The sequence below is a fragment of the Ambystoma mexicanum genome, chromosome 1p, assembly GCF_040938575.1.
Source record: "Ambystoma mexicanum isolate Mex_15411 chromosome 1p, UKY_AmexF1_1, whole genome shotgun sequence".
NCBI classification, from domain to species: Eukaryota; Metazoa; Chordata; class Amphibia; order Caudata; family Ambystomatidae; genus Ambystoma; species Ambystoma mexicanum.
This window is the reverse complement of record NC_090921.1, coordinates 162722993-162749834: the sequence shown is the minus strand read 5'-3', so window position 1 is coordinate 162749834 and position 26842 is coordinate 162722993. Positions and strand designations below refer to the sequence as shown.

Below are 26842 nucleotides of genomic sequence, written 5' to 3'. Positions count from 1 at the left end.
GTTGTGTTCTGCATCCTGGAGTATAAGGGAACTTCGACTTCCTAGGGTAAGACCTTCAGTGCCCTTAATTTTGTTCTCCTTGTTATCTACACCTCTTAGGTTGTTTTCTAAATCCTTGTCTAGAACTCCAGGGGGGACCAGGGCGTTGTGGGTTCAGGACACAGGGACTGGGTTGTTCCGGTATTATTCTGTCTTATCTCCACTTAGTGGTACTACTGTTATTCCAAGTGATTAATCGTGTGTTGTTTCTTGCAGCTGGGTCCGTGGCGGCGTGTTTCTCCCCGCTCTTTCGGGTGATCGGTCCCTCTGTCTGGTACAATAATCAGCAGTGGGTCATATCATCAGGAAGGTCGTTTTTTCCCCTCATAGAGAGGAGGCTCGGGTGGAGGCTCCAACCCGAGCTCTTCAATCAAAGCACCGTCTCGCCGGTTTGGCCTCCTGTCTTGTCCACTCCCGTTCGGTGAGTAACACCGTCCCTGCAGATCCTAACTGTCAGGCATGGCTGGCTGGATGAGTAGTAAATAGGAAGAGTATGTACATAGAATTAACATTGTGGTTGCCCAAGTCAAGATGGAGAGAAAGAAACTTAATCTGATTGGTTTGAGGAACAATGCTATGTTTGGTTTGTCTGATTGGTGGAAAGGATAATGGTAGGATTCTTGGGAGGTGAGCAAGATTCTAAACTGCCTTTCATCCAAAGTAATTCAGTGGCTGGTTGTATTTTAGTTCAGCTCCTTAAGGCCTTTCAGAGTTCAGAAGATTTACTTAAGAAGTAAGAAAATCATTTGCTGAGCCAGAGAGATCAAGAAGACAATCAGGTGGGATTGTTCCTTTTAAAAGCTTAAAGATTTTCACAGTAAACCTCAATTGAAGAGTTTAGAAGTTTAAAGCTTACTGAGAGAAAGAACGTTTACAGTTTATTTACAATAAGGCGAAAACAATTGAAAAGACTGTGCGCGCAAGTTTTAAAGTTGTAAACTGTGCGAAATGTGTTTCAAGACTGTTTAACGTGCGCGCAAGTCTTCATGACTTCAGCAACGTTGTTGGGAACGCGTGCGTATGAGAGCGCGTGTTGGATTGCGATAGAGCGCAAGTCCATATCAACTGAGCGCGGGTGGTTTTTGGCACGTGTATATTTTTCACGTGAGTGACGTTACGTAAGGGAGTGCGTGTTGGATTGCAATAGAGCGCGAGTCCATATTAACTGAGCGCGAGTAGTTTTAGCGCGTGTTTCGGTTGGCGATTTCGCGCGTAGTTTTTTCAGAGTGCGCGTATTTCCTGTACGCGTGGAATTGTTTAAGTGCGCATGTTTCACCTGCACGTGAATTGTTAAAAATGCGTGTTTCACGTGCGCGTGTATTTGTTAAAGTGCACGTGTAATTTTTAGCACGAGGACAATTTTTTTCACGTTTTGTGATTTTGCGTGTTAATCGCATGAATGCAGTGAGAATTCAATACTTCAAGAAAAACTGTATTTCTCAAGAGTATTTGGAAATGTAAATTTTATGGAGTTAAGTGAACTTAAAGTCAAAGAAGAATATCTAAGGTTGTAAGGTGTTTGCAAGAGTCATCATCTTCAGAATATTAGAGAGACTGGAATGGCTAGTGACAATATACACCGAAACATTACAAAAGTTTTCAAGATATTCTCTACAGACAATTAACCTCTAAGTTCTAAACAGAGGTATAAGAGGTAAAGAAGAAGAGTTGTTTTAAAAAGAATAATTTAGAGAAAAAGGTTTACACTGATGTATAAGTAACTAAGTGTGTATTACTACAGATACCAGAGCCTACCAGAAGGTTGCAGCGCTGCAGTGTCTCCGTTGTTATTTTATCCAAATTCCCCCTTCCCTTTCCTGGGGTTTTCAGCTCAGCTTTCACTTTAGTGTTGAGAGGTGAACTCTTGGTGAGGGTCTGTGGGGCCAGCATCAGCTCCTGTGGAATTCAGTCAAGCCGGACCCTGACACTAACAGGCAGCATGACTGCAATGTTTTACTTGAACAAGGGGGCACTCATACTCAATCTGTCCATGCTTGCACAGAAAATTTGGAAATGGGCACTCAAATGGAAGATTTAACTGTCATCCCAACATGTTCTGGGGGAACTCAACTCGCTAGCAGATGCTCTGAGCAGAGCTCCCCTCCCAGAGGAACACGAGTGGCGACTACATGAAGTGGTCGTAGGACACCTCTTCTGTCAGTGGGGTTTCCCCACTATAGACCTATTAGCCACAAGCAAAAACAGTCAATGCCCAAACTTCGCATCCAGGTTCCCCCAGCCAGGCTCCAAGTCCATTCTGGTTGCTCCTATGTGGGAGAGACAACCATGGTATCCACACCTTTGCAACTGGCGGTGTGTGACCCCATCAAACTCCCGTGCCGGTACAACCTACTCTCCCAGCACGAGGGGCTTAACAGTGCATCCTCAGCCCACGTCGAACTTGGCAGCATGGCACCTAAAATCAGAGTTCGGACATCTCAATTTACAGCAGAGATGTATGGATATCTTGAAAGAGTCAAGAAAACCGAACACGAGGCCCTGTTAATATGATAAATGGAAAGGATTTGTAATTTGGTGCCAGAATAAAAAAAATCAGCCCCGTTGATTGTACTCCTTCTAATGTTGTGACCTATATGCTCCACTTACTGGATGCAGGGTTAGTGTTTAACTCACTAAAAGTACACCTGGCAGCGTTGTCAGCCTACACCACTTCCCATAACAAGGTGTCATGGTGGAAGGTGCCAGTCATTAAAGCATTTATGGAACGGGTAAAGAAACTCCACCCTCCAATGTCTAACCCACCGCCAGGTTGGGACCTTTAATGTGGTACTTGCTAAGCTCATGGGACCAACCTTTGAGCCCATGCACATGTCTAGTCTCAAACGCATGACTTCTAAAACTGCCTTCTTAGTAGCCATCACCTCCATAAGAAGGGTCAGTGAAATCCAAGCTCTGTTAGTGCAGGATCCTTTCTTTACTATACATAAGGACAAACTGGTTTTACGCGCTCACCCTAGGTTCTCAACCAAGTTAATTTCCGAATTCCATGTTAACCAGTCTATCGAGGTACCGGCTTTCTTCCAAGAACCCACAAGCTCTGCTGAGGTGAAACTCCACACACTAGCTGTGAGGAGGGCAGTCCTCTACTACGTAGATGAGAATAGACCGCTACGAAAAACGGATCAACTGTTCATCTCCATAGCGCCAGGCAGAGAAGGAGATTACATCTCTAAACATGCCATCTCTAGGTGTATAGTCAGATATATCCAACGGTGCTACTCCCTTTCAGATAAAACACTGCCTTTTACGCCATGGGCCCACTCCACAAGAGGTACTGGAGCCACTCTGGCTTTCATTGCAAATGCCCCTCAGACAGTATTTGCAAAGCAGCTACATGGAGCTCTATTCACACCTTTACTCAGCACTACTGCATTGACGCTTATTCCAAGACAGATATACAAGCGGGACAAGCGGTTCTAAGACATTTGTTCGCTCATGACCCTTCTCACAATCCCACTTCCTAACACTCGCTAATCTATGCACAGCATGTGATCTAATCAGATTTCGCAAACATTAGAAGTGATACATTACTCACTTTAATTGTATTTCTGATGCTTGTATCTGCTTAGATTCACATGTGCCCTCCCTTCCTTCTCTCTGAGCCAAGGTGCATGGATACTCTGTGCTCACTCTACTCCTCATGCTACCTCATGTCGGAACAAATACAATCTGAGGGTCCTACATGCGTGAGGGATCATGGGTACAGGGGACGTCACACTAGGGATAGTATTTGTCATGATGCCCGCTCCCGGGGAGCCGGTTCAAGCCCTGCGTCCCCGAAAGCGGACATCCAGTCCCCAAGGAAGGACCCAGCAACCCCATATAGGGGCCCTTTGGACAGTGTCCTGGCGCCATAGGCGCCAGGCTCATTATGGGAGTGCTTGGGTGCACTTACCTGATGCAGACCATGCTGCAGGATCCCGGCCTCCTTGAGGCCTGAAAGGAACTACTTTACCTGTGGGACTAATTTACCATCCGGGCGTGGTCGGGGAAGGATACATACCTGGAACTTCTTCCAAGGCTATTTAAACCCCACCCGAACAGCCACACGTGCTTCGCGTTGTTCTGCATCTAGCAGCTGGACGCTCCCCGTGTCTGCTCCTGCATCCTGACTTCTGCCACGCCTGCCAGCATCCTGGATCACCTGCAAAGGAAGAGAAGAAGAGAACAGAAGAAGGAAAAGTCCTTACCTGCTAAAACCGCATCCCGGAGACATCTCGCCGACAATCCTGAAAAGGAAGACTTTTATTTAAAAGCTCATCGTATCGATCGCTGCAGCGCCGCATTCCACTCACCTTTACAGGGCGCCTCCATGTTCAGCAACGATCATCCGGATTCGTAGTCACGCCCCAGCGCCTAGGGAGAAAAAGACCAGAACAAAAGGTGAGAGAGAGAAGGGAATAAGGAAAGCTAAATCTCCATGTTAAGACTTACATGTTGATTCATTCTCTCTCCATTTTGGGTCCGCGCCGCATCCTGGCATTTCCGGACCCCGGCCCCTAAGGGGAAAAAGAGACATCAGCGTTAATGAGCGAATGAAAAGACATTACCAAAAAATGCTCATTAAAGACTTACCCGATTTCTACAAGGATTTCACCTCTCATCTCGGGTCGGTGCCTGTTCCCCGGCATTCCGTACCCCGGCCCCTATGGGGAAAAAGACACTAGCATTAGTACATTAATGTATGGACACAAGGGGAACCTCTTACCAAAAAACTTACCTGGAAGCCAAGAAAGTTTGGTTCTCACCAATCCGAAAATCCAGTGAAGTAACTGGATACCAACACGCCCCTGCATCAGAAGCAGGATGGAGAGCTCGTCCTTCCAGACCCTAAGGTGAGACGCTACGAGGAATCACAGAAGGGTTTCGAGGAGGGTGAGAGGGGAAAGTGGGAGGCCGATTGCATTACCCCGCAGACAGTTAATCCCCCATTTTCGCCTACAGAAGGATACTTCTGCGAGCCAGACAACCCAGATTTGGGGGCCCGGTCCAGTCCGTCTTCCTAACCCTGCGCATCACCTTAGAAGAGGTCACAGCAGCGCGAACCAGGCCAGCGCCTCCGTGGGAGTCAGGTGAGCGTTACAGTATTACTGGCACGCCCCGTTCGACATCCTTTTTCGAGTTTCGAAAAACAAACTGTAATACTCCGCAGCTTCCACTAGATGTCGGCCTATGCACAGCATGTGAATCTAATAGATACAAGCATCAGAAATACAATTACGGTGAGCAATGTATCCCTTAATATCCAAAATTATAAAAAGGCAACACTATGCTTCAAGGTGCACAGGCCAAAGCATATAACCTTATATGGAACACTTAAAAGTAGTTCTAGGGAAGTACAAACCAATAGTTACTTTTTGATTACTTGCTTTAATACGGGGTAGCAGACCCTAACGGCTGTACCATGACGCTCTGCAAGAAGTCACATAGTAAGGCAACTGGACAATACTTTTCTGAATAGTGAAACACTTATTCTAGGAACCGTAAACGCCCATAACTCTGATTCGGGATAATAGTTGTTCTAGGGGAGTTGGACCTTGGGGTGTAAATATTCAATTACAGTTGCTTTTCAGGTCAGACTAAGGGAAGGAATAACTATAATAATTTTAGGATAACACAGTTCTACTCGAGGTAAGTAAAACCTATATACTTTAGTAAGGAGCTACCAGCATCCTAAAAGTTAAGTATGACCTAGGCCGACTTATTCTGGATAGGCTAACAGCAAGTCATGGGAAGCAAGACCCAATTGGTGACACTAATACAATTATCCTAACAGGAATAATAAAGTGAAACCAACAGCATTAGTTTTGGAAAGAGGGGAACCCAATTCACAGGTGAGTAAGTTAACCCTTTACCTACTTTCTGTTCAAATGGCGAAACTAAGGAAAGTAATACTTTGAGAATACTTATTTAAGAAGGCACACAGCTTATTCAAGGTAAGTAAATCCTACATATACTTTTCAGAATGGCAAAATGTATCTAAGGTAAGTAATAACTTGTTCTAACTAACTCTGAGAGTTAAGTTACAAGTAGACTTCAACACTTGTTTTACTTTTCAATGCAGACCCCATAAGTATCCAGCCCTTCCCAATTCTTGTACGTGAGTTCTCTGAGGCAGAAGAGGGACCCTAGTGGTACAGGAGCCAGCTGTAGGCAGGGTGAGATGGGGCTAAGTTGTAGGCAAAGTTCAGAGTTCCAGAGGAAGAGTATTTAAACAAGTAACTATTCTACTTTAGCAATGTCAAAAAAAGAAGACTAGGGCCATTTGGACAAACAGCCTGCGGTAAAAGTGCACCGAATTAATAAAAAGGTTCACTGCCACAAGCCATTAAAGGTAAGTTTGTCCGTGTAACATAAATGCTATCTCCCCAGCACTCCACATAAGGTGGGGGGTGCTGGTCTCACCTTATAAAATGTAAAAAGGATCCAAAGATCCTTTCTATTCTTGGGAACTGTAGTTCTCACAAGGTTAGCCAGAGAAAGTTAAAAGGTGAGCCCCTAGGGCAACCCAGCAACAATAGGCACCTATTGCCAAAAAGTTGTCCAAGAGGATAACTTTTAACAGACACTATGGAGAGTCTTAAAAATGACACCCATAAAAAGAGTAAAAGATTCTGTGAGTGTGGAAAAGGTTGCCAATCTCAGAGGTAGGAGGGAAAATAATAAATCAATAAAAGGAAAAGGTTTTGGGGTCAACACAGGTCAGGAAGATTTATCATTACTATGAAAATCTTAACTAACAGTCCAAAAAGTATATTGACAAATATGATCTTTTTTTGGATAGTCAAGAATTGTATTTATTGGTCACTTGTAATGCACATTATACAGCCAGAATTGTGTTTCGAGGCGCATCAAGACAAGGGGGTAGGGAGATAGGGCAACAGAAAAGGAATTACTCTAAACATACGTTGTAAAAATACACACAAGTACAAATACAGTAAGTGTCTAAAGGGTGACTATACATTTCAAATCAGTAGGACACATGCTTACAAGTGAGCTAGTTATTGTAGGATACTTTAAAAGGTTTAGTACATTTAAAACAGTCAAGCGAGTATGAAAAAATTCCGAAGTGTCCCTTATGAATGTCAATATCGCAAACAGGAGAGTAGTACATTTATTCCTTATTCTAGTTAGTTTTAAATAGTTGTAATCTTTTATCCATAGACTAAGTCTGTAGGCACCAGCCAATTATTGTTAAAAAGTGACGTAAGAATTACCAGTGTGCCACAGGATCTGCTGAGGAGGCAACCTTGAATCTGGGGGGGCTGTTAGACCCCACCAGAGGAGAACCTAGACTCTGGCTCGATGAGCAGAGACGCAGAGAAGTAGAGTGGCAGATATGGAGCCAAGCCCCAAACACATTGGATGCTGCAGTCCAGAAGCTGTTGCGAAAGGACTTCTAGATCCTTCTGCACTTGATGACCTATCATAAATTAATGCCCCGAATGGGAAGGATGTTCTGCAGAGCGGGTGCTGGGGAGTAGATGCCATTTACCTGAATAGGCACACAGTGCTATACAGACCACTAATGGAAATAAAGACCTGGGTCCAGATTAGTCTACTATAACCTATTTTTCACTGAATTTCAAAATACTGCTGGACATATATATGGGTCAATTAATTTTAAGATGGAGGCAGGCACTGATTTTGCCAAATTTTAAAATGGTATTTGGTCTGACCCTGCACGCTACCAAGCAATCATTCATCAATTTGTCTACCAGACGATGTGGCAGGGGTCCGGAATGGATAACCAAGAGTACAATGGTGTCCGACATCCAAGATGGCTTTGTAAAAGGACTGAACTACAGAAAAGATCTGGAAACCCAATTGATCTTGGAAAAGTAGGTCCTTGGCTACTGGGCTCCAATTCCCCTTCGCTTCGTGGATTTAACTTCAGCATTCAACTCCATTAACCAGACAAAGCTTTAGAAATATTGAAGGATATGTGTCTAGTGCAGCATTTACTTCTAATTATAATTGAAAGGTATTGTGCTTTAGAGGCTAAAGTGTGTTTCCGGCAATCAAGGTACCTTCTAGAATCTTCCCAGTGCCTGCAGTTAATGATGCAGGGATGCGTGTGTTTTAGCACACCTGTTTTTGAATCTATCTTTTTCCAGGATCAGACACTCCTGAGTCACACCAAGAGCCTGGCACTGGAATATCCTCATCTTGGCTCACCCCGATGATTCGGTATTATAAGCACAGACCCTGCAGTCTCTCCAGTGACTAGTTGTATGCTACATTGATTTTTATAGCTCGATGTGATCTTCAACTTTTACAGTAAAATGGCATTATGTGGATTGGAGATCCACCAAGGAACCTGAGAATCATCTGGTCATAGGGGGGAAAAAATGAAATGGATCGTTGCATCCTGGTATTTGTGTTTAGAATCTCCAACAATTTAACCTGGCGGGTTGATCTAAAAGGCACAGGTAGCAACACTATTCCAAATTAAAGGCCCTGTAGCCTCTCATGTGAATAATTTAGATGTGCTCCCTTTTGGTCCTGCCATCCACATATTGGGCACAGGTGGCATTAGTGGCTTCTTATGGTGCTGTGGTTTGAAGGTACCCCTTTTGAAGGTAGCCCCAGTCTGGCCACAGAAAAACATGTTGTGCATCTAAGATTGGCTCTGACCATGAACTCCCAGTGATCTCATTCACCTAGAAGCAGACTTGCGTTACATCCGTCTCCAGAATGCTGTCTCCAGTTTTATGTCTAGCTAGTTACCAGGAAAAACCCAAATGAGACACCTTTTTATCATGCTCTGGTCTGGTAGCATCGGATGTGGTGATAACTGGTAAATGGTGAAACAAATCAAAGAAGAAACGACGAGTATAGGCTACCTTTGCTTATTTGATAAACTACTATATGAAACCGGACCCAACAAATTCAACCATAAACAGTTCAACAGAAAAGTTGTATGGTTTTTAGGGAATAAATGAGAGGATCAAGAATTTTCTAAAACCTCAACATTTATTTTATCAGCATGCAACCCAAGTATCAATCATGTGGACGATTTAGAGGGGTTTCCTAGGTAAAAAGTGAATCAATTGCAGCCCACTGCAGAAGTTTCAGCAAGATTTAAGCGCCTCAAATAACAGTGACTAAAGCTCTGTGGTCAGGCAACTCCAGACTCACTTGCATAGTGTTTTTTTTTCTTTTTTCAATGGCCCTTTTTCTTAGAAAAAAAAAGCTTTTTTTCAATTTTGTACTTTGGCCAATTAAGTGTTCGGCAGCTGTAGTTCATCCCATTGGAACTTTGGTTGCCAAACACCACTTGCAACAGGAGAGAAAATTGTGGCATTAGTAGGCGTTTTATCCTTTTATTGTGATTTTCATGTCCCTGTGGTTTTAATTGTTGACTGCTAGTCTTGTGCATGCTTTTATGATGGAAGAGTAATTATTTTGAAATAAAGCAAATGTAACATAAATCAATGGACATGTCAAGGTTTTTCCTTGCATCACTGGCATGCGTTTTGAACCCACGAGATGGAGGTGGCAGACTCACACATGCTGTTTACAAGAGGATTGTGAAATCTCCTTGGAGCCCAATTCTCCTTGGACTGGGGCAACTTGCTCAGTCAGATCTTAATCTCTTAGATCTTCGCTCTTCAAAATTTTGATGTGGATCACAACCCTTACAAATAGTTATTCCAAAATATCCAGGGTGTGGGTGCACCGCCTAAAGCGCAAGAGAGCTGGATTGGGATTTGCCCCCATTGTATTTCGCTCTGCAATGCAATAGGAGAACCGAAAACCTGAAGAGAGCAAATCTTACAGATCAGTGTATCGAGCACGAACATTGTAATATTGCAGTGGCTGCTTTCAAGGGGATTCTTTGTTTTGTTTCTGTGGAGATTAATACAATACCACATGTTATTGCAGCAGGGTTGGGACGGAGGGGAACTAAAAGGTTGGCATGTAAATGAGTGTTCAAAATCATGTATTGCGAGTGAACCCTTTTGCCCAATGCAAAAATGATCCGCTGCTTCTTCCTATTTGCAGGTAGCTGAAATACTTGTAAAATGATCTTGCTATTTGTTGGTGGATATCGCAGATGATTTCACATTGGGGGTACCCCCAGTTGTCACAATGTAGACTTAAGATTGGGTTGGCTCCAGGCTGCATTGCGTTTCTAGCCCGATACAGGCCACATTGTTTCTGATTTCTCGCCGTTGTTTCCCACTGGTCCATCCTGTTTGTGATTGTTCTGCTGTTGTACATATATGTGCTGCTTTCTCTTGCTGGTTCTCTGTGGAGTGTCTCCAGGCACCCAACCATTTTCTTCTTTCGCAGCTGTCACGTTGTTTATTACAGATTTACTTGCTTTAAATGTTTTAAATAATTTGCTGCAATTATGAAAACGATGTGTTGGCAGAGGTTCCTTTTGGGATGAATACATAATACCTATGAGCTGGTAATCCCATACTGTTATTATCACATATCTATACCTCCAGGCTTTCGCTTGCTGGCTTCATAGACATAAGGCTGGGTGACTATTGCATGATATGCCCACCCCTTCCCAGAAGCTAGGAAGGTGTTCTACAGAATTAATTCAGAAATTTGGCAAGAAAGCTTGTGAGGGAATGAGAGCCATGCATGACTGTTGCCAAAGTGACTCACGTTTGCGCATCTCCTTCTGGAACTGTAGGCTGGAGTTGTGGCATCTGGGAATCTACCCGCTCACAGGTCGCCTGTTTTTTCACCCAGAGCAGCGCAAAATGCGTGGGCATCTGGAGGAGAGGGAGGGTAAAACAGCCACACTTAACTTGCCATCACACCAGGACCCTGGCAACAGAGGGAAGCAAATGCTCCTGTGCCATATTCATCAGTGCTTTTCCTGTACTCTTTGGCGTAGGGATTTATCAGACTGTCAGTCAGCATCAATGTAAGTGCCGCCGTTGCACCGTGGAGGTAGTTCGTTATTTTAGATCTTTCTGACACGCCTACCAAGGAGCGTTCATAATGCAATGTTGCAATGATGCCATCAGAGATGGAATGAAACAATACATTTCTTCTTTGTTCAAATCCTTCACTGGGATCGCACAGAGGGAGGTCTGAGTCTTGATTGTTTGCTTAAAATGGACCCGTAACATTTTATTAAGATTGGTTGCGCACAATACGGTCTTTTTTTTTTTTTTTCTCTTTCTGTCGAACAGGCTGTGATTGAAAAAGATGGAGTTGACATGGCTGCCGCTTCCCAGACCATTTCGGAAAAGCAGACGTTTGTGGCGGTAGGTGTCAAAACCGCGTACGGCAAGAAACAGCATAGCAGCTTTCGGAGATTGGAGAGTTCATAGCAAATTGAGGGAGAGGTGATCAGAATGGGAGCCTGGTGGGGACTGAGTCCCTAAAAGCAGCTTGGTTGGGGCATAGTAACTGGGGAGATGGGTATTTTGATGTGGCATTGAAATTGTATGATATTGAGAATTTGTTTTGTATTTAAATCCCCAAAGTCATGTAAACCTGAATAAGTATGTATTTCTATTAGGTTTACAACCTGGTCTGTAATACAGTTGGGTATAATATCTAGCAGCATCAGGAGTACAAAGATTGTTGCCAAAAACACCCATTTTCCCTTCAAACCCCATCCAATGGTTGAGCTTGTTTGCTTGGCACAATGTCTACATGGGTATCAAAGCTGACAGGGCACCGATCATCTCATTTACATACAGTTGTAGAGGTTGTATTTTAGTCTGACACAGAGATGGAGCCAGGGGTGGGGGATGGGGGGTGTTGGAGAGCGGGGGTCGTTTCGGAGTGAGACTGAGTCAGAGAGAGGTGGCGAGGGACTGATCGGGGCGGGGAGAGACAGACGGTGCCAGGTCACAAGGGCGAGGGAGCTAGGACCCTCGTTATAGAAGGTTCCGGGGATCATAGGAGGCCGAACTGGACTCATGTGGTGAAAACAACTTGACTCAGTAGAAGTCGTGAGACAAATATATCCTTGAAGCAGATGAAATGATTGGGATACAAGGAAAATAAATAACATTAAGACAATAGAACAAGAGATAACAATACCCTGGGAGAAGGGGACAATCTTTAGATATTTTTCACAAGAGGAAGACCATATCAGAACTGCTAGATATTCAGAACCTGACTTAAACAATTGAAACAAATAAAGAATCAAGTAGAACAAAGTAAGCCAAGCTATACATTACCTGGAAGGAAAACCGATGTGAATAGTATCTTCCCAGGATATGTTGGAAATAGCAACCAGCTGCGTATAGCTTGCAAAGTAATCCCAAAAGGGGATCCCAAGGAGAAGTGAAACATCCAGAATGCAATTAAAGAGTTAGAGACTGATACAAGAAATCACAAGTAACTGAATATTTTAAACGCTGAATAAGCTTATAGACTGGTACTAGAGTACCCTCAGGGAGATGGGGGACATTCTCCGAATATAGGTTAGTTTTCATAGTGGTAGGGTCAGATTAGGGTAGTTTTGGGAGAGTGGACTATTTTTTTGGACATTCACAACTGACAGTCGAGAACCTTAGTTGGTATTATAGGCAGGGACCACGCATAGAGACAGGGCAATTTAGGTGTTCTCCTTTCTTTTAATAAAACGTGTGAATCATGTCTGCAGTGTTCGCATCCTGCTGACCCCCCACACGCATACGCAACATGCATATTTTTAAAAGAAATACCAGGCCCACTAGTCAGAACATCAAAATATAAATATAGAAAATAACAGCACTTGGTCTTTTTTTTAGTGGTTTGTATGCTATTTAAGCCTTTTTTTAGTGACCAAGCCTGTTCTGCTGGTAGGTTCTTGGACCGCTATTCTCAATTTCCAAATGGATTTCAATAATGGTAAAGAGATCTTGGTGTGACGAAAGTAGAGTCGGAAACAATTAGGCTGCCAGTCATTGGCAGGTATGACATTGTAGAGCTTGGAAACTGCCCTCAGGGTGCCTAGCTTACCCCGGTTTCGAATAAAGTATTAAGAAGGTGGCATGGTCCCAAGATTTATTTCAGGTTAGCAGTCAATTGCATGTGAAGCCAGGTGAGTATCCCATTTACCTTGTTCCTGAACTGGGCATGGATTTAAAACCATGTACATCTTAAATTCTATCCTGGCAGAAATCGAATGCGGCTGTGCAAATAGTCATTGAGGTCCACTTTCATTGAACACAGGTTCAATGTTCAGTGTTGCAGAGGATATTGTTTTAGCCAAACGTGGCAGATGCTCTATTTGTTTCTGTCAAGCACCAGAAACCTCATAGTTTACCATCACTGAAATGCAAATGGATCAATGACCAGCGTCATTACAGCAATAAGTTAATGACGTATTTAAAGAAGTAAATGCTTGACGGCATTCCAAATGTCCCTTGCCATCAAAAATGTTGGTGTAGCTATTCCCAAAGAACCTCGGTTTCTTTGAGTTGAGATGGACGCATGGTGAGGACTACTTATGAGGCCTTTCAAACAGGCAAGTGGACTGAGTTGACCAGAGTCACTCCAATCAGAAATGCTCCTGCATGTGAGTATTTGTTCCTTTCCACAGATGCTATGGCTAACCTGAAGTACCAGATTGTACATGGCTTAATAAAAAAAAAGCTTTTTGGGCGAGATGTGGAGTGTAAATTGCCTGTAGTTGGCCTGCTTATTCCTAATCTAGTCTTCTAGGAAGGTTGGGCAAATGTGTACCCCCATATAATTGTCCCAAGGCCTCTGAGAAATGTGAGAATTGGGTAATGTACAAAAGAGCAGGTGAGAGGAAGTGAAACGTGCATAACTAAGACTACAACCTCAAAATATACCACGGATACCTCCAAAATAGGCCATCAATAAGCCCTAGCTGTCTTCCAATTGGTGGCGCATCCCAGTGCTATCATTTTGTTTCTTATTTTCAGTAAGAGCAACCTCTGTAAGGCTCTGATACTTGCCATGAAAGGTCCTCGCTGAAGTCTGCGGTTAGGGTTGTCTTTAAATTGTGCTTTGTAGATCGCTAAGGTCCACCTCAGACACCTTTGTCTGCTACGGCAGATGGATGAAGAATGAAGTTGTTTCTCATGGAGAAATCACAGCTTTGAGGGCCTTCTTTGGAAATGTGAGAATCGAGAAGGTAAGAGGAAACCAACTAATAGGAGAAAGTGAAGGGTTAAGGAAAAGCAGAAGAGATCATTAAAAGGAGGTGTGATATGATGGGAGAAACGGTTAAGACGGGGAAGGGAAGAGACAACCGTTAAGGAGCAGTGACGGACAGGAGCATGTTGGGTGGCGGGAGGAAAGAATGTTTTATAGTGATGCAGAGAAAACATGGAACAAGTGTTTAGTTTTATATTTTGTGTGCTCTCTTTCCATCTTAGGAGTCCAAATCCTTCGCCGTCAACATGTTCAAAGGGCAGGTCTGCATCGACCAAGTCTTCCCATATCCATCAGGTAACAAGAGCCCATCTGGTAAACTGGGTGATGGAGTGAACAGATGAATTAGTGGCCACCCTTGGGACAGAGTGTGAGTTTGTTGATTGAGGTCTCTGTGATTGAGAGCAAGGGACATTGAGAGTCGCATGTCCTGGCTGTTACTGAGACTACACTGGTTACCTGGCCACCCTTCTGATCTCGGGCCCTAGCCCTGCCAGATGCACACCTGCACTGCCTCCCTGGCAACCCCTGCACCTGGGGACTGTTTTCTGTATCCCTTAAGCCCCCCCACCAGCACTTATGTCTGCACTCACCCTGCACTTGCCACCTGCTGGCTGTTCTTTTATTTATCTTGTTATTCTATTATCCTATGCACTGCACTTTTCTTCTTCCCCCTTCCTTTGCACGTGTGCGATCTGAATGACACTTGGCCTAGTAAGATCGTTGTCTTTCTTCCCTCTGTTCCCCCCCTTGCCTCGTCGTGCCTTGAAACACTTGTGTATGAGCGCTTTATAAATGTCATATATCATAATGCCTGCTCACCCAAATTCAGATTATGTATTTGCCTTAATATTCCTTATGCCAAGCACTTGTTGGGTTGAATTTTTTCATCCAAAGGGTTCAGCAATAATCTCAACTTAATGGCAGAAGCATGAGAGGCATAACTAAATATCTACTGGCTTAAAAGAGCCACCCTTGAAACGTCCTAGTGGAAATGCACATGGCAGGAAGGTGGAAAATAAACTAAATGGGTTTATATATGGTTGAAATTGGTACAAGTTAATGCAGCCATGATTCATGGGTTTGCAGAATAGCCATGGGTTCTAAAATGTTCCTCTATCTTTATCACCTCGTCCACAGTGCGCAGATAAGATCTGAAATTGGGAATGTTTTACGCCCTATTTTTTTTTAAGTTGGGAGTAAAATGATTTTTAGGGAGTAAAAATTTATTTGAATTCCCAATGAAAGTATTTGTCTCCTGAGGATAGCTCAGGGGCAACGTGCTCGCCTTGGAAGCAAGACGGCACGGAGCACCATGGGTCCGTGTTTACAAACTTCTGGGTGTTAAGCTCGTTACAAATGACCGATCATATTTTTGTAAGTGGTAAAATATGTTTTAACTGGAAAATTGATTTTTTTTTTTGTTTTTTTTTGTGGTTATTTTTTCTTCTCACCTAGTTATTAATGCACATTAAAAGATACAGGCAATTCTTTCTTCAGATCAGGCAATTATAACAGTAGTTTTGCCATGTGGTACTATGTGCATTACTGGTCCAAACCTATCCATGGAGCTGTGTGGGTGAAAGCAGGGGTACAAGATGCTAAGTGTCCGTTTCCTGTTTTTTTGTTGGGAGTATTTTTACTCCCTTTTTATTTTTTCTGGGAGTATTTGCTTATTTGTAGGGAGTAGGGGTGTTCGTCCCCCATCCCGAGAGATCCCCCATCAACATCAATGAAGTAACAGATTTTTATCTCCATAGGGTTACACTCTCCCTCAGCCATGCCATAATGGGATACCCTGCTCATGTTATAGGATTACATATCTATTTGTTAGAGAGACCACATATGAAATCGGGAGTGGGGAAAGCAGGGTCCCAATCTAGGTCTGATTGCATAGGATCTTTGTTGAAATAGTTCTCGAGTATGGTTTGGAAAGAAAAAAGGGAAAACTGATGACAACACAGCTTGGTAGGACAATGTTTATTCTCAACCCAGGGTCAAGTGGCCCCATTCGGTCTCACCTTAGCCCTAGCCCTAGCCTAAGCTTCTTTTCTCTTTGGTTTTTACAGTCACACTGGTTCTTGTTCTGGTGAGAATGAAGTTTTCAAAAGAAAGGTAGCAAAAAGAATTGGCCTTTCTACAAGTCTACTCCCACAGCCAGGTTCTCTTCTTCTCACTGGTCATCTTTCAAAGTAATTGCAGTCTCTTGGGTTTAGCAAAAGAGGATCTCTTTCAAAAGCCTCTTTAGGCCTTTCACAGGCATCAGTCAGTTCTTGATCTCGGAACTGTTTGCCTCCCTTTTTGAAGGTGTTTCTCTGATAGTTGTGGCTGGACTGTAGGCCGGCCTGTCAGGTAACCAAGATCTTTTCTTTTAGAAATGTTCTTTTTGCAAATCTTACCCTCTGTCTATAGCTGCCCAGCACTACTGCTGTACTCACTGCGATTTGTTTAATCCTCTTTGAAGCGGAGTAAGACTTTTATCCCACTCACCACTGGCATTTACCTTTGTTCTGGGCACTTCCTTTTAAGGTTCCACTGTTGGGAGACCTCTTCACTTACTTTTGGCTTCCAGGCTTTTCCTATGGCCGCACCCCTAACCCCATGGAGTGTGCTGCCAGAGACCAAGGTCCCCTTTGCAATGCTGGTTTGGGTTTGCTGGTTAGTCCTTTGAGCTACCAGTGCAGGAGTGGTCCTCTCCCTTTTCATTAGAAAAACAAAAGAGTTGATGGCTGGAAGGTTTAGAATAAATCTTCACCTCTGGCATTGCTCTGGGCAACCCTCCAGACCATCGTTCTTTTCTGGCCAGGTCAACAGAGCTTTTTAATAATACTTGCTCTGTGTCAACACAATCCGCCGTTATGGAGTTGCTGATTTTCATGGTGCTGGCCCGCTTGTACTAAGTTATCTAGTGGGGCATAAGACAAAGAAGACATTGGGGTATTATTTAAGGTTGCAAGTTTTAATTTGCGGGCTTGCCTCAATTGTATATATTTTTTGTTACCGCAGAGGATGCCATCTGGCTGTGCTTAGATGGAACAGTGAGCATTTTGATAAATTGCTTTGAGCCCGCTGAGGTTCCAGTTTTACTTGTTTTGATATTTTTGGATTTTTTTCTCACCTGAGGGTGTCATTTTTTTTCTTTTTTTAGGGAGAGGGTTTTTTTTTTTTATTTTTTTTTATTTTTTTTTACAGAAAATCATATACGGCTCCTGTACTGGGACGTTAATAATCTCACTTGGGGGTACAGCTGCACAGTTTTCATTTCCAGGAATGTGTTCTCTGATTTGGCCAATATAAGGCAGGGAGCACAATATGCCAGAATTGTCTACGGTGATGGGTGACATTTGACACACTGAGTTTGTAATTGTGGGCGGCTTGTCCAGCGGAGTTTTAGGCCAATTTGAATATTCGTGGCAATAGATGAAGTCAAAACGGCAGAATTTGTGATCTTTATAGGTGAGGAACATTCATCAACTAATACACTCGGAGTCGGAGTAGAATCAGTTGTAGATGTTTTCTTTTGTGCCCAGAGTATCTCTTGTTTTGCCTGCCATGCCAAAACAGATATTAACTGCGCACTTTGGCCATCTAATTTAGTATTTAGTGTGTTAAACAATTGGGTAATGGTTTGCATAGTAAGATTCATGGCTTCCAAAGTCAATTCAACCACTTTCGCCACGTTTTGAAAGGATTGGCGCTTTTCTAGTGAAATGCACTTCTGAGGAGTGGGAACTAAAAATGAAGAGGTTAAATTAGATTGAGTAAAATCAGCATTAGTAAACAGCCTGGGTGAAAAAGACAAGTTTTCAAACGTTTCTTGAATCGTGAAATTAGACCCTGGTGAGGGGAGGTCAATCACTGTTACATCAGAATTTTTTGGAGTCAGTTTGCAGTGATTCTGAGAAACTTCGGGCATTTGACTCATGGAGTCTCCTCTTAGGACCGTGCTATCAGATAGAGAGTCATGTAAAGTAGTGCACTGCACGGCCTGGCTCTTAATGGCCGTTTTGGGAGGAGACTGTGTTGCTCTTTGGATCCTGTGATTTATTTACGCAATCAGGATAGAAGAAACGTATATCATTCGAGCTGGGATTTTTTTTTTTACACACTTGATGGACGGTGAATAACTTGCTTTTTTATTTTGGGACCAGCATTCGGCATGCCTCCTACTAGAGGAGGTGTTGAAACACATGGAACTGCCTTAGCTTGCTTGTCACTTACATTCATATTTCCACAATTCAAAGGTGGCATTCCAGTCCGCAAAGTGTACACATTTCTTTTCATTACAATATGTCACGATGGTCTAATATATGCGAACCAGATTTACAAGGTCAGTAAATTTCACAAAGAACCAAAAGCACACGTTGCAAGTAAAACACTCGATTTTCCCACCTCGATATATTCACATAAACGTTCAAAGGGAGTAACTCGCTTTGCCCGCGACGCCTCGGCAAAGCGGGACTTTCCGGGACTTCGCCAGTGCGTGCGTGCGCGTGCGCGCAAGCCCAATTAAATAGGCACGCCCACAGGCAAAAGACACATAGCCTAGATGAAAAGAAATGAAGGATTATTGTACGTTGAACACGTATTGTGTACAAATATAAGGTGCTCCTATAGTGTTCTTCACCTTATGGGTCTTCGAGTCCTTACACAAGCTCCGTGCAATGAAATAAGTTTAAAAATGCTTGAGGAAACAAAGTCTGCAGCACCTCTTCAGAGGAACAGGAGCATAGAGCAACGGGCAAAGCGGGACTTCGCCGGTGCTTATCCCAGACTTTAAGCTTGTGTTCAAGGAGTTGCAGATATGATTCATAGTTATTAGTGTATAGGGTCTGTTTGTCAGTGGCCATTATTATACCTAGGTAACGCGCAGAGGTAGGTGACCATCTGAAACCAGATGTAGCCTGTGTTTGCCCTGTGGTTGGCGTCCGTGGGATTATTTCTGATTTGGTCTGGTTAATTTTGTAACCGGAGTAAGTGGAGAATGTACTTATTTCTCACATTAACGGGGGTAGGTGAGTCTCCGACATCTGACATACAGCATCATATCAGCTGCATATAGGGAAAGAAGTTGGGAATTTATGAGAGATTAGCACACACAACCTTATGTGGAGTGCTATGGGGATACCCAGTATCCCGCTTCTCTCTGCTCCTGTGACTTTCTAGTCAAAGTGACAACCCTTCAGTTATGACTGGTGGCAGTGGATGTGTTCTACCAACTATTTTGCTATTTTTTACAGCAAACTGTGTTCGCAATCTCGGTTATGCACAAAAGGGTCACCTATGTTCTAATCAGTGTTCCCACTGGGGGCGGGTCTGGCTGTCCTGATTGGACAACCACCCGCCCCTTTCTCTGAAATGCTGAAAGTTTGCAGAGGAGTGATTGGGAAATCTGAATAGGTCAGGGTCCCGAGGCAGAAGGCAAGGCGACCACTGGAACAGTGGAGGTTGACGCACACCTTCACGAGATTCTGCTGCGTCGACAGGGATTCCAGGGAGGAGTCAAGAGAGAGTTGGCCAAGCAGTGCTGCGCAACCTGCTCGCTTGAAGGTGAGCCTGGTGAGGAGGTAAGAGATTGCTTCTGTTGAGCCTTGCCACATCCTGTGGTTTTGCATGTGTGTACTGCTATGTATTATTTTTTTCATGAGCATGTGAATCCATGCCAGACCCCATGCTGGAGAAGGAACAAGTTACTTACCTGTGTTCTCCACATGGGTCTGGCATGGATTCACATGCGAACCCTCCCGCCTGCCCTTCTGCAGCTCTTCTCTTGGTCCTACTGCTACTTTATGTGCTACCAAATCTGAAGATAGCTGCCAGAGGAGGGGCTTAGGTAGAGGGCAGTCTCTGGCTGAGGGCAGTATGACCCAGAGCTCAGTGATTGGTTGATGGGAGAAAGACAGTTTATTTTCCTATTATTGAGGATTCTCAGCCTGACGGTGAATATTAATGAGCATGTTAATCCATGCCAGACCCATGCAGGAGAACAGTTACAGGTAAGTAACTTGTTCCATACTAAGGCACTCCACATAGGATGGTGTGTGCTGGGTCTACAAAGAGAAAAAGGGAAGTAAAGTTAATTTCACGTCACTGCTCTTGGAAACAGTAGTTTATCCAAGAGAAGGTATTTAAACCTTAACAGAAATCCAAAGGACTTCTCTCTGACACTGTACTGTAGGTGCTGGGTGTCACAATACCAAAGATGATGCCGATGGAGTTTGCCAGACTCCAAAAGCAAAAAAGAAACAATCCAAATCAGATCAAAAATACTTGAGAGAGTGAGAAAAAATGCTCCAGGATAAAAATAAAAAGTACTAAAGTCCAGCAAAAGAGCTGGGGGTCTCTAAGGTAGAAGCACAGAAAAAATAATTCTCCCAACAACAATTGTAAAATTCCATACAAACTTTCTTTGACTCAGTACCATGAAGCTATTAAGGTGGCCAAATGGCAGTATTATACTAACCACATTTTTTTTAGCTCCCTGTGCGATCCCTGAGATTGTTATGGTAGAAAAGGAACTTTCAAATGCAGCCCCTATCACTGCCTCTACATGATCACAAGAACAATGTATTGCTTTCAGTCTATTACTTGATGAAAAATTCCAAAAAATCAGACAAGCAATTGACAATGGAGTTGAAAGTCTTGAGGCCATCTCCCCCCGACTCTGTTTTTAGACATAAGGGGATTGTGCTGCTTCCTTAGAACCTGCTACTAATGCCACTATTTTGAAATCTCTCAAAGATTAAACCATCTTCACTGGTGGGCGTAATCCCCCTATGGTTTATTCAGTCTTTGCCCACGGCTGTTATTACACTCTTCACTGCTGCAGTTCATGCATCTTTTATGATGGGATCTATTAAAGCTGTTCTTAAACATGCACTTGGTTCTCCGTTTTTATTAAAGAAACCCCAACTCGATGCGACCCAAGGAGCTAACTACCGACCTGTTTCATTGCTGCCAGCTATTATGAAGCTTGTGGAAGCTATTGTTACCCCTCAGCTGCCTCTCTTTCTCGAGTCACAAGCCCTCTTGCACCATTTCCAATCTGGTATCCGTCCTGCCAGAGGTACGGAGGCAGTGTTGATTTCTGTCCTGGATGACGTAGCTCTGCTCCAGGATTGCAGTGAGGTCAGAGTATTTGATACGATCAACCATACCATCCTATTTCGGTGCCTTGAACAGGCAGAAATCGGACCTTGCTCTGGCCTGGTTTACCTTTTAAATGTTTTTGCACACACTGTTTCCTTATAAATTCCCCCACTGCTATTAAGTGTGGTGTCCCTCAGGGGTCTTCTGTCTCCTTTTTAGTCTCTACCTTCGACCTCTTGCTGACCTTGCTCAGGAATACGATAGAAGGTTCTACACGCAGTAGATACACCGCTGCTCTTTCGGTTGGACTCCCCTACACCCGACTCACCCCCTCCCCCTGGAAAGTTCGTAATTGTTTGGTGGCAGTGGGGGAGTGGATGGCCAGAGATTGGCTAAAACTGAACAGCGAAAAAACAGATGTTGATCCAAGGCTCTGCTACAGCTCAGACTGCTTGGACCAAGGATTTCTGGCCTAAATCACTTAGTGTGCCCTCTTCTAAGGTAGTTTAAAAAAAATAAGTTGGTGTTAAACCACTAACTTCTGGCTCCTGTGAGCTTCAAATCTCTTTGGTGTAAAATTTATTTTTTTAAGCTAAAGATTTTGAAAAAGACGCTACCATTTCTCCCTGCATAGTCTAGAGCCAAAGTGGTAGCATCTTCTATTTTGGGGGCAATAGAATATTGTAATGGCATCCATCTTGACCATCCATCTTTTCTAATCCAGAGGCTCCAGCTTTTGCAGAATGCTGCAGGCAGTCTGGCCTTGGGAGCTAACCATTTTGCGCAGGATGTTCTCCGACAGCTGCATTGGCTACCTGTTAGCAGTCGTGTTAAATTTAAGATTCTCTGCACCGGTCTCTGTGCATACCATCATGGTGGTGCAGAATATCTTCAAGACAAGCTGACCCCTTGTATCCCTACTTGGAATTTGAGGTCAGCATCTCAAAAATCTATGACCGTTCCCCATTTTGTCTTGCAAGAGTAGGAGGCCTTGCATTTTCAACTTTAGCACCCACCATGTGGAACAACCTTCCCATGCAGTTACAACAGATTGACGATCATCTTGCCTTCCGGAGAGCCCTGGAGACTCATCTTTTCTGATAGGGATTTAGTCAGAAGTTTCGGCTTCTATTTTTGTTGTCTTCTGGTTATCTGTTCTCCTAGTGCCTAGATGCATCCGGGCCTCAGTTTGGCACTTAATAAATACATTTAGATTACATTACCCCACACCTGCAACAGACTCAAGTGGAAAACTAGGTCCAAAATGACAAGGGATTCACTGTGAGGCAAAGTTTTACACTTTGATCCTAATATTGTCTGCAAGGGCTGGAAAACTGCTGTTAGGCTGTGGCGAGTGAGGGGAGACTCAGACCCCGTGGATACTGGAGAGAGGTGCGTGTGCCTTTAAGAAAACGAGATCTGCTGTTCAGCTGACATTAAAAGGCCGCCTCTACTGCCCTTGTGGCTGTAAACCCTGTGCTGAAAGGGCTGGAAAACTGCTGTTAGGCTGTTTGGCGAGTGGCGGCAGCGCAGACAACCTATGGCTACTCCCGCATCAAGAACACGTGCGCAGAAGAAACGTGGTAAGGAGGAAACTGTTGCAGACAGTAATGCTAGCAGTGAGTTAAATCTGCACGGTTCAAGGAAAGCAAGTCGCTTTTACACATGCTCATCAACTACTGAGGAGCTACGTGAGGGTGGGGACGAGGACGATAACAACACTATTACTAACACTCCCAATAATAAATCTACTAGCAATGATGCAACAAAGGCTTGTTCAGAGGCACTCCAGGAGCATGAACATGGACACGAACACAGAACGTTAAGCTGTGAACCTGTGAAAGCAAACGATGAAATCGACAAGAGCTCGATGCCCTCTAAAGCATGTAATCCCGACAGTGAACATTCTTTGTGTCACACCCCATGCCACAGGGACCTCAGCTTTGGCGAGGGGGGTGAGGACGGGACGAATGGGAGAGGGCCCCGACAGAGCTCAACACTATCTGATGAGAATGAGCCCAACGCGAGACACAACTTACTCGAGATGTCGCCTGTTCGAGAAGGCGTCCGGGAAGGCGCGGCCGCCGCGCTGGGTGTACAGGGATCCGTGCTGGAGGCGCGACAATAGCTTGGGCGTCGGGTCCACTCTGGATGCTTGGCGCGGACTAGCATAGCTTGTGGAGAGGGAGCTGGAGCCGGCGGAGTCCTGCAGGAGGAGTCGCGCATGAATGACGGCGCGCATGTGTGCGGCGCAGCCTCAGATGGACGCATGAGCCATTCGGATGGCGAGAGAGACATGCCTGTGAGCTTGGGGGAGTGGGCCCCTCTGCTCGCGTCAGGGCAAGTGCCAGTGATGATTAGAGACGCCGACTTCACTGGAGTGTCACTGCAAGCAGCCGAGAGAGGGGGAACGCTACTGTGTGTCGTACCAACTGCATGTTCTTTTGCATGCAACCCACAGGTAAGATCTGCAGCTCTCTCGACTGAGCTCATCCCTGGGGAACTGAATGATGAGGTATTCTGCTCAACAATGGGCATATTCCATGATCTTTGTACTCCGGATGGTCAAACAAAAATACCAACAACAGAGGAGCAGGCTGATTTAAAAAATGACGAGCGCCGTGACTCCATAGATGTAGTTAATAATATACTGCATAACATGATTGCATTGAATAAAATATACAACAACAAATCGAAAGAGGGCAATAACTTGCAAGATAAAACACCACAAATGCAGAAAGCAGCCCTAAAATGGCAGAGCACTCAATTAATGGAGCCAAATGAGGATATCTGGACAAATGTCCATTACAAATGTGCAAAGCAGGCTTTTGCTGTTCCTACCGAGGAGACAAGTGCGGCTGCGCTGGAGGACATTTCATCAAATGAATTCACGTAAAAGAGCTGTCAAAGCGAAATGGCATGGACCTGAGGTAATACCAATGAATACACAAAACCTACAGACAAGCAGCTGTTCAAACTCATCGGTCAGTTGTGATCCATCTGACTCGTCTCTCATGGAACGCCCTTTCCCCAAAATAAGGAGGGGAAGACCTTCCAAACAAAGAAAAGTGAAGAAGCGGAACTCTAAGGCCAGGACCACTGAGGGCTGTGACACTGGCCTGAAAATAGATCTATAAGCCGTTATAATGTCCTCACTTGCGATCACCATGGCCCCTTTCATGAAGCTCTATGAAAATTTGAATGATTCACTAAAGGATGCTTCAACCTTGATGGCTCTATTGAACACTAAAGTTGCCCATCTGGACTTAATATCCAACCAATATTCCTGTAACATCAAAGAAGGGTTAAAAGGACTAGACACTTCGCTTAGAGCTTTAAGCGAACAAAAGAAAAATGACTCCTTGGATAAAAAACTCTTAGCCAAAGTTGCCAGAGAGGCACTGGCTCTATTTAAATATGAAGGATTAACTCGTACAGGTCCTCACTGTGCTAATGAATCAAATAGCTACAACATACAACGAAGAAGCATACCAACACCTTTAACGGGGTGCCTTGAGTTAAAGAAAGTAGACGTTGGGGCTGTAACTTCAACTACAATGGAGAAGGGATCTCACACGTTGGAGGACTGTGAGCCAGCAGCTCCGACACAGGTGATAGATCTTACTAATGGTAACGATTTGGCTCAAATTGGGCTAGCCCATTCGAAACCAGCCGATGCTGTGGTAAATACAAGTGGACAGGATCAAAACATCATACACGAGGTTGAAAAAATTGTCGCCATCTCTTTCAATATTGCCTTTGAACAGGCGAGGGCCTGCAAGAAAAATGTGGGCTTTGTAAACCAAAAGCCAACAACTTCAAACACAGTGCTTCAAACAAGTAAGGATGAAGACACGCCAATTGTTAGTAAAGGCGTGGAGAAACCAAATGTATTATCGATCTTTGGAGGTACTCCTGTAAATTCTGTGACATCAAGTGAATCTAAAACTAAACCTACAAAGACGATCAAAAAACTAAAGAACCAACCGATTAAAAGAATTAACAAAAATACAGGAGCAAGAAAATTTTTGAGCAACGTAAATTTCGTTCATATAGTAACGAAAGACTTAACGGAACCCAAACTAAAAGAAAAGACCCTTAGACCCGAGCTGACTAAGGAAGTGGATAGCATCCACTCAGAGATAGTGGCTGTTAATCCAACAATTGAAATTCCTGAAGAGCTTTTGAATATGTCTACCTATGATGACACAGAGGAAGTGGAGGTTATAAAAGGACACGATAAAAGCCCCACCAAATCGGCTATAGACACACAAAAGAACTTACCTAATCGTACTGTGGAAACAGCGATGGAAATTCCGACAGGCTTGGGTTCCAGGGATCACACCACAGAGGCGGCTGCTTCTTTACAGACGGGGATTTTAAAGTCTCTAAGAATATGTCATCTTGCTAAGGACCACGCAAATACAGAAGCAGACCATAGAAACCTGAGAAGTCCGCCATTTGTGACCCTATATGAAAAAAGGACTAACCTATGCACTAAACTAAAAGCTGCACAAAAAGGTGAAAGAACTTCAGAATCACCACAAAATGTGATGCGAAAGTAAACTTCAAAGACAATCGAAGAGATGTGGTAGGTGTGAACAGAACATCTGAGGAGAAAACAAACGATTCTTTAACCTTCACTCATACGGCCCCACTAGTGGTCTCCCATGGGAGACACAAAAGGTAAGGCCAAACGAGAGAACAAAATGGAACAAGATTTTAAGGTGATGATTGAGAGGATCGACTCGAAGGATAGGTTGATCCTAAATCGAGCAAACATCACCAGACTATTTGACTTGATCCCAAGCCTGCGAGCCTTCACGTCTAAAGACATAAAAATTGTCTAATTCCCCAATGAAAAAAAAGACAAAATAATTTTACATGTCGGATCTTCATTGATAGCGAACACAATTATCGAGGCAAATGTTGCGCTATTTTCATTGGGATTTGAAGTTTACACAGTGGATTGCGCCAGCCAGGGACACGATTAATTGACCTTACGAGACGATGAAGAAGCGCTAAGTTGTCTATACCAGAGTACTGAGTTGCGCTCTCTGAACAAAAAAACACTTGCAAATTAAAACGATCGAAGGAAGGCCAAGGGCCGGCAGTCAGTGCTCGAACTTAATATGTGAAGACAACAGAAAAAAGGTCTCAAACGTCAATTTCAAGATGACGAACGACACGAACGTATCGGAAGCACCCAAAACAGAGATCAGAATCACCATAAGTGGAAATCATGAGTCTCAATCGTTGATATCTGAAATGCATAATTTCACCAATCTAGGCAAGGAAAATGATGATTGGGGCTGGCTTGCCGCAGCCCTTAATACAAAAGATCAACAATAATGCCAGGAAGAGTCAAACTTAAATGTGTGTTCAGTGGCCTCCTGGCACACGCGAGGATTTACACATCTTTTCAACACTAACTGGCTGGATGGTTTTGCGGGGTTGCATGTCTGCAGGAGACATGGCTAACCGAAATGCCATTAGCAACCAACTTTGAAGTGGCCATGAATCCAGCAGTAAAACTGGCAAAAGGGCGCCCCACGGCGGGGTTGTTAACAATGGTAAACAGGGCCTCCGGCTTTAGGAT

The 26842-nt window shown here is 43.9% G+C and overlaps 1 protein-coding gene across 2 annotated transcripts in view; it reads left to right on the top strand.

Annotated features, from left to right (window-relative positions):
* Positions 1-26842, top strand: part of ACADVL (acyl-CoA dehydrogenase very long chain) — a 425803-nt gene that overhangs the window by 55853 nt on the left and 343108 nt on the right. Inside the window, exons 3-4 of one of the 2 annotated variants that reach the window (XM_069645887.1) lie at positions 11223-11297; positions 14379-14451. In XM_069645887.1, the coding sequence (XP_069501988.1) occupies positions 11223-11297; positions 14379-14451 (148 nt within the window). The remainder of the gene's footprint in view (positions 1-11222; positions 11298-14378; positions 14452-26842) is intronic. The other variant, XM_069645896.1, reaches the window with a different exon arrangement.